This window comes from Cottoperca gobio, chromosome 21, assembly GCF_900634415.1.
Source record: "Cottoperca gobio chromosome 21, fCotGob3.1, whole genome shotgun sequence".
In the NCBI taxonomy this organism is placed as follows: Eukaryota; Metazoa; Chordata; class Actinopteri; order Perciformes; family Bovichtidae; genus Cottoperca; species Cottoperca gobio.
The window spans coordinates 10,556,753-10,569,711 of NC_041375.1; the positions used below are offsets into that span (position 1 = coordinate 10,556,753).

At 39.0% G+C, this 12,959-nt stretch overlaps 1 protein-coding gene across 2 annotated transcripts in view; it reads right to left on the reverse strand.

Annotated features, from left to right (window-relative positions):
* The window catches only part of tsc22d1 (TSC22 domain family, member 1), a 34,565-nt gene that overhangs the window by 5,559 nt on the left and 16,047 nt on the right, over positions 1–12,959 (reverse strand). Inside the window, exons 1-2 of one of the 2 annotated variants that reach the window (XM_029458864.1) lie at positions 744–1,119; positions 409–460 (exon numbers count right to left, since the gene is read on the reverse strand). In XM_029458864.1, the coding sequence (XP_029314724.1) occupies positions 409–460; positions 744–874 (183 nt within the window). In that variant the 5' untranslated portion in view covers positions 875–1,119. Of the gene's footprint in view, positions 1–408; positions 461–743; positions 1,120–12,959 lie in introns of those variants that run through there. The other variant, XM_029458863.1, reaches the window with a different exon arrangement.

The window sequence follows — 12,959 nt, forward strand, 5'->3', positions numbered from 1 at the left end:
CAACAGAGAATTAACTAACAAAAGATTTCAATAACACGTTCGTGACTTCGTCTCAAGCTGTGTACAGCGGTTCGTTTGAGGTAACGTTAGCTACCGTTACTATATTTTGAGGACTACTTTCACAGTAGCATAAACAGTATCTTGGTCCCATCATAATTTACACGATTATTGAAGTGGCGAGTACATTACAATACCAAATAATAATTTGAATCCACAGTAAAGTAAACCTCATAAATGCCTCGTTGTTTTGTTACCAGGGATTTAATTAATGTTCCCTATCCCACACATCTCATCACTATAAAACATTTATTTTGATCTGCCATCTTTCAAACTAATTATCTCCGTTTTATCATATGCATTAAAATTCATTAACGTTATTTTCCACTGTGTAAAAAAATAAAACCTCACCATTGCTTGTTCAATCTTGTTGTCTATGGCCACAACGCTGGCTCCTGACGAACTGCAAAAGAAGAACAGAGAAAACATTTTTAAAACAATCTGCTGTAAACTGTAACGCTAATACACAAAGATGGAGAACCGGCTTCTCTTTCTAGAAATGTTGGGTCGTTACAGGAAGCCTCTGGACATTTCTATAAAATCAACGGAACACTGTCCTGGACAGCGTTGATGGCCTGGGAGTGTAATAACACTGTAGCATCCTCCATCACACGGCGGGGACATTACTGATGAGCTGAGCCCTGAACACAGAGGCACTCTGCTCTTATATATAACTAAGTATTTACCCATTGTCGAGCTTCACGTGCGATCTCTCTGTGCTCAATAACGACGACAGAAACGATATGGAGAAATTTCTCAGCTGGCAGACGCCTAGATCCATAGCCACGGTGTAGCACGGAGTATTCATGCTGGTCATGTTTCACAGTCCGGTAACAAAAAGACCCGTGTCCCGAGTCGACCTCCACGCGACCAGTTCCGCGAGACACATCCACACGAGCTATTCTAACACTCTGTCCGTTAAAGCTTGTGCACCGACCGCAGCGGTACGAATACAATCCAAGGTCAGCTCATCTCGGTGGTACACACACTAAAAACTGCAGTTTGGGACAAACCCGCATAATTTATCCAGCGACAGACCGAGAGGCTGGCACCTGATTGGTGGAAAGAAAGGCCATCTGCACAATTTATGCTGGAACGCCCCCACCTGCCGCTCAGCTGACATGGTTTTGCATAAAATATTCTAAGGACGGCGAGGAGGCAGATGAAACCGGGGAAAACCGGATGGGATGGGAAGAAGAAAGAGCTGTAGTACTGAAAAACTGGGCAGGAAAAGGGCTAGATGCTGGGTTGTTGAATTACAGTGACAATTCACATTAATCAACTCCTCTTTAAATGTAACTGTGCCAGCCCCTAGTGCTGCCTGGGACATTACCAACACAGGAATGTACCCCATCTTAAATCAGATTCAGAATTAACCTTTTGGATGTGATCTTGTTTTTATCTCTATGACAAGAAGACAAAGTGTTTTTAACAGTCAAGAAATCCCTCTGCTAATAATTTACAAAACAATATGTGGGGTTAATCATTCTTCTCCAGAATGTTGTAGTAAATATAAAACAAGTAATAATGTACTTTCATGGATTTTCTTTGCATCATTTACCTCAACTTTAGGGATCTTAAAATGTGTACAATGGCTCGCCCCATTATGTTTATACAATAGCGCTTTTCGCAAAATGGGTTGCCTTGCTTTGGGAACAATAAAGTATAAAGAGGCACACTGCCCAAGTTTACCTTGACAGTATCGATGTGCTCAAATCATGATACTGGCATTAAACGTTGCCCAAAACAAAAATGTCATAAATCATATCGCAGAAAATAATCTAACAGTGTATAATAATCTAATAATGATCAGATAGAAATAAACAATGGAAAGTAAATGCTCTGTAAATCCATGAAGAGCTGTGATGTTTTCTAAACGCATGTTGCCCCCTTGTGGCCCTGTACAGCACTGCAGCACTGTGGGGCTGAACCACATCACCAAGAAAGTCTGGCAAACAACATTTAAATTTCATTTCAAATGACTGACTCTTACTTAGTACAAAAGGGAAACAAATACAACTATTGGAAGGTGCATATAAAATCAATGCAAAGGATGACATTTATTCATACAGTCTCAATGGTGAAAATATAGTAACATGATAATCCTAACTGCGTTACCTTGTGTTAGAATAAAAGTTGTTGCATTTTTGTCAATTAGATCTCATTGGCTACCTTGAATATCTGTTGTCCTATTAGACATTTCGAATGGCATCTTTCATACACTTATATGGGTTTCAATTGATACACAAAAAAACACCATCATACTCCACTGGTGAGCCGTCAGGGCCAGCAAGGCCTTCTCTGCTGGCCTAAACATCATCAGAATATAAATTTAATTTTGATATATTTTTCCAGAAATATGTATTAAATTATTCCCCATAGTCTATTCTCTTCATTTCATAGCTTTCCTCTTGGTTGCGCTGCTTCCAGCCTCAGATTGAGCCTCAGACTGGCCTTTATGTTAGAGCTTTTATCCAATCATATTTCAGCCATGATGTGTGCCAGGGTCCAAGAGATCTGCCCTGAGGCCTTCAGAACCAACGCCTGTCGCTTAAAGTGAACGGAGACAAAACTGTGGCGTTAACCAATCAGATTTCGAGTTGAGGACACCGGGGCCAGCTAGCAGGTGTACAATAACGTCAGCACGTGCACGTCTTTTGATTGGATACGCACTATTGAGAGGCAGAGCTATGCAGAGCTAGCAAACTTGAACGAGCTAATTTGTGTATTGTATTGTAGATTTCTACAAGCTGTTTTTTTCAACCCACTGCCAAAGGAGGAGAAGAGATCGATTTGTTCGCAGATATAATTACAACGCCATTTTCAAGACAAACTTTTCAAGAAAAGATAGATATCGTGAGAAGAGAACGGCCAACCCCGACGCTAGCGAGCCTATCACAGCTGGGAAAAGGGTTTGTCCACCACTTTCAAATCACTAACTACGAGTGGTACCCCCGGCTCACAGCCTCCGTACTGCTGGGAATGCCTGCTATTTACAACTAAATGTTTCGTAAATATTAATATAACTCTGTTGTTAAGGTGATGCAACGCCCGGTTATACTGCGTTTCTGTCTAAATGTATAGTTTCTAGAGCCATGGCGTCATAATGATGGTATTAAGAGGTGGAATAATTCAGGTAGGACTGTGTAGGACATCACTGAAGGCCTGGGTGTGAAATGCACGGCCCGCCACTGCTCAAACTACATTGCCACACAACACTCCCAAAAATGCCTTTATAGAGGGGAGTATCTTAGTCAGACAGACGCACCTAAAACAACTCCTCCACACAAAAAATTCTCACCTTAGACATCCTCTAAATAAGACCCCCCCTCCCACACCTCCCTACATAGTATTACAAGGCTCTCACACATTCCAGGTACACCCAAAACCCTCAAGTACACACTGCAGATTATTCTCTAGATTAATCATTTGGTCCATCGAATATCAGAAAATAGTAAAAAGAAATAAAAAAAGAAAAAAAGATGTCCATCCCAGTTGCTTAAAGTCATAGTTAATGTCTTGTCTTGTCTTATCAGTCAAAAACCCAAAGATATTGAGTTTAATATGAAACAAAACACAAAAGATGGAAATCTCCATATTAGAGAGGTTGAAAACAAGTTATCAAAATAGTTGCAGATTATTTTTCTGTTGACAAAAACATCAATTAAGCGAAGGTCGACCAATTTAGAAATATATTAAATCTGTTTTAAATGGACAAAAAGCCAAGTGTTAAGCTAATAAAATACAAAAATAGAAAGAATGGAGGGACGGTGACAGGCCCACAGAAGATGCTGCAGGTCATCTTAAAACTTTGCTGAGGTCCATGTGAAAAAACACACTCACAAATGGTCCTAACATGAAGCCCTAGAAGTACTGAGAACTACTGACGAGAGAGAATGGGAGAGGGGAAGATGAGGAGAAATACTAAAATCCTGAAAACACAAAACAGGTTGAGTTCCAAGTGATTTAAAAGTCAGTAGTCCCCTTGAAAACCAGGGCTTATGCTAATTTGAGTATCACAGCACAGTCCTGGCTTATTAAGCACCAGTACCAAGAAGATAGGCTCAAACATACCGGTAGCCTCTCTCTACCGATGTCCGCTGCTGCTCACCTCTGATCCCCATAAAACACTTCAGCACTTATTAAGAAGCCAAATCGCTTAATAAGAGGCTCTAAGCCACACTCATCTCTTCCGGCCTCTTCTTTGGATAATTAGCTAAACCCTTCTTCCAGTCAGACCCAAATAGCCAGCACAACTGCAGCTCTTGAGGAATAAAACCCACCTCTAATGCAGTCTCACACCAAAACACACACAGAGGTGTGGTACGAGCTATAACTAGCAGCTCGCCAAGAGAAAAGCAAGATGATGTTTCAAGAAAATGCACTTTCAGAGGATCAAAGATGAGATACTGTAAACAATACATGCAATACAATACAGAACTAGAACTAGAATTAGAAAACAACTTCTAACCATTCAACATTATTTCAAATCTACTGCAAACATCTCCTTTTCTAGTTCCCACCAGTGACTATCACTACCTATGAAAGTTCACCTATTTTACCGTTCCTGTGATGCTTAGTGGAGATGCTAACGTTCAACACTGCATTCCAACACTGACGGTCTGTTTATCATCCCTTTTTTTTCTATCGTTTGTTCGTTTATATATTTATTTTTGTGTCACTCACTCCGTCAAGCGTCTTTGAGTTACAAGAAAAGTGCTATAAAAGTCTAATGTATTATTATTATTATTATTATTATTATCAAATACTGCTTTATTTATGGCCTTACTGCTGCTTGAAAAACCACAATTGCCCAGTGACCTACTGAAGCAACTCAAGACAGAAATGACCCAAACTGTATGCAGACCAATGCTCGAGGTCACCTAGTAGTGCTGGGCATCTTAAATTCACGAGGACATAAACTTTTTTTTTTCTTCCAAACACAAATATGCTGCTCTGTACATCATTTATAATTTTTCAAACATACGAGTTTTCTTTTACTATGCATAAAACATAAAATACGTTATAAGCTCAGTCTAAATAGATTGCACAGATGTCTCTGACAATCTCGTAACTGTGTTGCAGCACATGTACATTTCCAGATTTTAGTTTACATAACTCTTTATAAAAATGTAAACAATACAAAAAGTGCAAACAGTACATAACGTGCGAGTGCTGTAGCCTTTAAGATCAGTCACAAAACAATAACAAAAGGAGCACGGCTCATCTTGTAAACAGTGACTCCATGTAAAATGACCAGATGGAACAACAAGAGCTGCTAAAAAAAACCAGCAGAATATGGCAAGCAATTCAGTGACACAATAAGAAACATGCTGTGGGTTTGATTACTCACGGTCCCCTGGAGATATTACTAAATGGCCAAATATAATGCATGTAATCTATGATTGCACACTGTTCTATAGTTTACTATACACTAACCCTTCAATATCTTTACTAAAAATAGGACAAACCTGTTTATAGTGTCTGATTTAAGAATCCCTCAGAGGTAATGCTGCCCCTGAAAGCCATGAATGACCGAATGGAAAGAACAATATAACCATGCAGCCCCTTTGTGTGCAGCTACTGTAGTGATTGGCCCATGCAGCGCTACACTTAACCGACTCCCTGGGGATTCCCTGTCTTCATTTTACCTTTTGAGATGCTGCTCCAGCTCCCAGAACAAAAGCTTCATTGCCATCTTGTCATGGCCTTGCGCTCGTACTCCCCGTACTCTCATGGAGCCCTCCGTCAGCAGGATCATGTACACTCCAAAGTAACAGAGCAGTGCCTCCCGAGCTTCTTTGTTTAGTGTTTTCTGACACCCCTCGTTCCTTCTTTAATGTAGTGAACAGATCTGGGTCACGCCCTATAGATGCATTAGTGAGTGCAGCTGCATAGGGAATCAAAGGCAGCGTGCCAGGTTATAATGACTGTATATATGTGTGCTCCTCATTCTTCCTCTGTCTATGTCACCCATTTGTGTTTGAATGGCTGACTAGTGAGTGAATTACTGCGTACAGACAGAAGCTGGGCGGGTGGTGACGTGTGATCATGTGATACTGGGAGTTACATAAACCATCAACAGAGATTAGCATGTGGCCCAGTGATTTCCCTGCTCCTACGCCATGAGCCCTCTGCCCTCTATATCCTGAGACACGAGTGTACAATAAAACTTTGAGACTCAACTCCAGCCGCACTCTTTTTTACTGTGCAACATACAATTATGTGTCTCTTTAGAATGAGGTAGTTTTATGAGCACATGAATGAAACCACAGGAATGTACTGAATAGAGCTGCAACAACCGGAAATCGATTAATCGTTTTTTTTAAATGCAAAATGGAAGAAAACGCAGATTTCGGCCTTTCATATATGGAGATTTTCTTTCTTTCTCCAATTTATTATCATATGAAAGTGAATATCTTTGGGGATTTAAAGACATGACTGGAATGGATATTTTTCCAACTAAATCGACCATTAATTGATAATGAAAATAACCGTTAGCTGCAGCTCTATTTGGATGTGATGTATGAGGGACTTTGACAGGACAGATTGTCCTAAAAGTCAGAGATGACAGATTACAAATAAGACAACCAACATATTTTTCTTGTCACATAAAGGTTGCCAGAATCGGAGGTCAAAGTCATCTGGGTTTTTGGACACACTTTTACCTGTTGGTTTAGTTGACAAAATTAATCACAATTTGTATTTGTTCACTGTGTAGTTTTCTATGCCAGACTTAGCGTGATAGACATGCAACCCTGTGCCTCAGGGTCTTATCTTGTCATTTCTCATTGAAAGGCCCCCTTAAGATGGCTTAGTGCCTCAGCAGACAGAAAACACAACATGCACTCGCCGGGCCTCCGCCAGCTTAAAGACAGCCAGCCAAGAAACAACAGGTGAAGCAAAAGCATAATGCAGGGGATTTCACTTGTCCTAACACAGTCCATGTCCAGGCGTGAATCAGTATCACAGGACTTCTGGCCTGGGTCATACAGAAGCTGCTTAAACACTCTGACCCTGTCTCCCTCACTTTCTATTAAGAAAATAAATATTGCTGCATATAATCTGAAAAATCATCAGATTGACATAACCACCTTTTGGAGTGAATTCTGAAATGTCATGTGACGTGAAATACAACCTTTCACAAGCAGCTGACGTTACAAACATTTCATCATAGTTATCATTACATTAGCTTGTTTTAATGTCGAATGTAACAGAGCACTGCATGATTGTCAGGAAAAGTATTAGGCTACTGTACGGCAGGCTAACCTCAGATTACTTGTACCTGTCCACCCTAAAATGCCAAGGAAACTGGACACTGACATTGTCCCAAAGTCTGATCCTAAGGAGGGATTCCTGCTTTCCAGCTACAGGTCTTTAATAGACAGGCTCAACCCAACGTTACTTCTATCCCATATGAAAAATGCAAAAATACGATGTGCTCTAGGAACTACACGGTCCCAAGCCAAAGGTCTCGTCTGGCCCACTCATCTACTCCTAACTGTTCTAACAGCTAAGTGCACAAACACACCTGTATGCTGGGCTATCATCAATCTTTGCTTCTGAATTTGAAAATGAGAAAAACATGAAATATTGGCACATTACACCAAGACCAGCTTTTGAATACAACTTAGGTGCAAAGCAGGCCATGCAGTGGCAGAACCAGGGTTCATTTTATATCTCCAATGACTCTAATTCCCTCTCACTGCTCCAATGATGAATGATTGTCAGTGAATGCTTTTCATTCATTCATTTAAATCCTGTGCCAAAAACTAGACTCATAAAATGTAATCTGGCTTTTGTGAAGCTACAAAAAAAACATAATTATCTTATGATTACAAGAAGACAAGTTAATGTATGCAGCCATGAGCAGCACACCCATTTATTAGTGCATGTTATCTACTAAACAAAAGCCTAACATCAACAAATGATCTAACCAGATAATAGGCTGTTAAGTGCAGCAGCCTGACACCGTTTTATTTCCATGGCAATGTACACTAGCACTGCCTTTCAAAGCTCTTTACCTGCATGACAAACATAAACATGCCTCATTATATCGGTTTTTGCAACGACATCCTTTTGATTACGATGAGAGAAGTCCTATACGCAATATGTTGGTTTTGTTTCTGGTTTTATTCCTGGTTTAGTTTTTTTGGCTGAATGAGTCTCACAGGAAGAGGAACTGCCCTCACATCTGCTGGGTTTCGGGGGGAAAGTTAATAAAAGGGGCCTGGCATGTCCCAACGATGAAAAAAGAGGCCTATTGAATTGTTGAATTGTAAAGGCTTTTGGCTGAGCTGTAGTTTGATAGTGGAAAGAACACACAGACTTTACCAGTAAGCCCTGGCAGTGGTTTTCCATAGTCACACCCTGACTATGGAGAATGACAGAGAGCTACTGAGTGAGTCAGTCAGAGAGGCAAGGGAGGAATGATGAGTGGCCATTTTGGCCTCCATACGTAAGAGAGAGAGGTGCTGTTGGAGTATTTGGGCTGACAGCAGCAAGTCCTTAGTGCTCGCTCTATACTAAACCTCAGGCACACACACTGGTGGAGAGGCAGAGGGAGAGAAGGAGGGAGAGAGAGGCAGCCAGAGACACAAGAGCCAGAATCGCCCAGATCCTCCGCCTCAGCATTAGTACAATCTCAAAGAGTCATGGTCGCAGGGAGAGCAGAAAACGCATGCAAAGACAAGTTTGTAATACACCATGTTTAGACGGATATCTAATTTTGCACTGTTTGATTTGATTCTCAAAAGGTAATATTCTGATTGATCTTCCCATCAATGTAGCTCGTCATCGGGTCAGATTTTTAGGAAATGTCAGCTCTTCTGCAATAAAAATGCAAAAAAGTTCAAATGTATTGACCGTGGATGTATAAAGAGAACTGGTCACAGTGTTGGAGACAGGCCGCGTTCATTCCTATGAAAGTTGCTCAGTGACGCATGAAGCCAATATGGCTCGACGTTTGAGTACAAAATGACCCGGATCTTCTGCCGCATCTATCCATACACCATGCACACTTGCATTTTCCTTAAACCCTCTGGATAACTCTGGATAACTCTGGATTCGGCTATTAGTGCATTTTACAACTTTAAGGACATATTTAAATAAGGGCTATTCAAGTGTTAATACTGGGAATGATACGCTGATTTACAGACGTCTCTTTCCCAATGGGAAAGTAAGTCTATGGGAAACGTCTTTTCTTTGGGCCCCATCGCATCACATGACACAGAAGTTGTAACTCCACGGTTTGGCCACTACGAAAAATGTGCTTTAACGCTCAGCACACTTCCTGCTGGCTTTTTATTGACACGTATAATACTCGTTTGTGCATTTTTACAAAATACAACTTAGGATACATGGTGGAAGGAAATCCTGTCACTCTTTACACCATAGCAGATCTACTGGACTATCTGACCAACCTAAAGCACCAGCCATGATTTGGAAAACTATGCAAAAACAAACACAGGTGTGATCCTCAAACATCCATAAAGTTATTTAAGAACAAAGAAATAAAACAATGATGATATCACAATTATAGCAGGTAGACCTTCTGCTCCTGCTGCTAAAATGATATCAGCAGGGAATTGCTCAACAAAGAGAACCTGCATTGATTATTGAGACACTATAATACCTACTTGCAGGAAATGTGACCGGTTTCAAAGTAGACACACGCACACACCCACACCACACACACATTCCACACACACCACACACATCCAAGTTACATAAGTGTGTGTGAGCAGCAGGTTTGAGTAATGTGGAGTGAAACCTGGCATTAAAAGGATTAGCAGCCAAAGAACACACAGCGCTCCGAGTCCAGACAACAGAGGATAGAAGTAATGCCGACCGCAGCAATAAAGAAGAGGGGAGACGGCACACTGTTGGGTGAGAGGGGGAATGCAGAGATGCATATTTAGAAATGCCAATACACAATTAAGATTGGATGTACCTGCGTTTAAGAAAAGTTTCATTCAAACCTCTCTTGACTATTGCATTATATGAAATACCGCAAAATGCCATTTGGGGATGTACTTTTACTTCCGCTGTAGTTTACGCCCGATTGCACTTTAACTATGACTCCAGTATATAAGAATAATATGTACAATGATATGGTCCTTATTTTAATGACTGCTAACATTGACTTTGTGACAAAACTTAGTTGAAAATAAGTGAACTCAAAATGTATGTCCTCAACAGGCTACTCTTACACAATAACACCTCGCAGCTATATATTCAATGGCGTGAGTCAGAGCTGCCGCAGTATGGCCAAAATGATCAATTATATTGAGATCATGATTATTTATACGTTTTAGGGACAAAATACTTTAATTGCACTTTCACATTTAAATAGACATATCAACGCTTTCACTAATGCGCAACAAAAATGGCCAGTCTTTATTCACAGTGCCTCAGGCTTTAAAAAAAAACTTTATCAAGTCAGCTGGGGTTTCTTTTCAGGTTTGTTGGTATTGATGAAACTACATCTTAGAAATGACCTCACTTTCAAAGTCTTAAACTTGAATTGGTCCTCACAAAAATAAGACAGATGTTAAATTCAAATGGAAGAATAATTTAAACTGTTTTTCTAGTACGTCTTATCTTTTAGAGGCTGATGGAGGAGGAATGGTTACTCACACTGATGTCTGGGTCATAGAGCTTCACAACGCAGCCTCCACATTGAAGCTAACAGAGTGAGAAGTGTGTTTGTGTTGGCTGGTGGGAGGCTGTTCTCTTAATACTCCACCGAACCACAAGACCTAGTGAGTCATCGCCCTCTCATGCCCTACTCCACTTCTCACCAAATCTCCCTCCGACACGATCGGCAGGCCTCGCAGCCAAATCAGTCCAAGCTACATGTTGTCCATGTTGGACAACACCTAATTAATAAATAATCTTTGGCAACTGCAGGACAACAGAATCCTTATTTACCACTTTAATTTAAATGTTTCGCTGAAATCGTTTTAAAAATGATACTTGCTTTACCCATTATCATTTTGTTTTGTATATTAACTGGATATTGTGCTCATTCATTTGTAGTGTGAGACAGGTGTATTTGTCCGTTTGTATTGTGTTTATTGTTGTAACAATGTGGCCCTCTTGGCCAGGTCACTCTTGAAAAAGAGATTTAAATCTCAGTGAGACTTACCTGGTTATATAAAATATACATTTTTAAAATATTTTTTTATAGAGAAAATAATCATTGTTCTAGTGGTTTTCATTACTTTCTTAAAATCAGCTGTTGAAATAGGTCGGGGAGAGTTCATCGAATCAATAACTTTGGAACAATTACGCTACAAGCCCTGATAGAGCGCGCGCACACACAAAGAAGCCAGGTAAATGGCTTCTTTGTGTTTTCTCTCTCTCTCTCTCTCTCTCTCTCTCTCTCTCTCTCTCTCTCTCTCTCTCTCTCTCTCTCTCTCTCTCTCTCTCTCTCTCTCTCTCTCTCTCTCTCGAGTCTCTCTCTCGAGTCTCTCTCTCTAGTCTCTCTCTCTAGTCTCTCTCTCTCGAGTCTCTCTCTCTCTCTCGAGTCTCTCTCTCTCTCTCTCTCGAGTCTCTCTCTCTCTCTCTCTCGAGTCTCTCTCTCTCGAGTCTCTCTCTCTCGATAGATAGATAGATAGATAGATCTATCTATCTAGATATCTATATCTAGATAGATATCTAGAGATGGATATAGATATCTAGAGATAGATGGATAGATATATATCTAGATATCTATCTAGATAGATAGATATCTCTAGATATCTATCTAGATAGATAGATATCTCTAGATATCTATCTATCTAGATAGATACATATCTATCTAGATAGATACATATCTATCTATCTATCTAGATAGATACATATCTATCTATCTATCTATCTATCTATCTATATATATCTATCTATCTATCTAGATAGATATCTAGATATCTATCTATCCATCTAGATAGATAGATATCTAGATATATATCTATCCATCTATCTCTAGATATCATCTATCTCTAGATCTATATCCATCTCTAGATATCTATATCCATCTCTAGATATCTATATCCATCTCTAGATATCTATATCCATCTCTAGATATCTATATCCATCTCTAGATATCTATATCTCTCTCTAGATATCTATATCTCTCTCTAGATATCTAGATAGATATATATCTATCTAGATAGATATAGATATATATCTATCTAGATAGATATATAGATATATATCTATCTAGATAGATATATAGATATATATCTATCTAGATAGATATATAGATATATATCTATCTAGATAGATATATAGATATATATCTATCTAGATAGATATATAGATATATATCTATCTAGATAGATATATAGATATAGATATATAGATATATATCTATCTAGATAGATATATAGATATAGATATAGATAGATAGATATAGATATCTAGAGATGGATATAGATATCTAGAGATAGATGGATAGATAGATATCTAGATATCTATTTAGATATCTATCTATCTAGATAGATAGATATCTAGATATCTATTTAGATATCTATCTATCTAGATAGATAGATATCTAGATATCTATTTAGATATCTATCTATCTAGATAGATAGATATCTAGATATCTATTTAGATATCTATCTATCTAGATAGATAGATATCTAGATATCTATTTAGATATCTATCTATCTAGATAGATATCTAGATATATATCTATCCATCCATCTCTAGATATCTATATCCATCTCTAGATATCTATATCCATCTCTAGATATCTATATCCATCCATCTATCTATCTATCTATCCATCTAGATATCTATCTAGATATCTATCTATCCATCTAGATATCTATCTAGATATCCATCTCTAGATATCTATCTAGATATATATCTATCCATCTATCTCTAGATATCTATATCCATCTATCCATCCATCT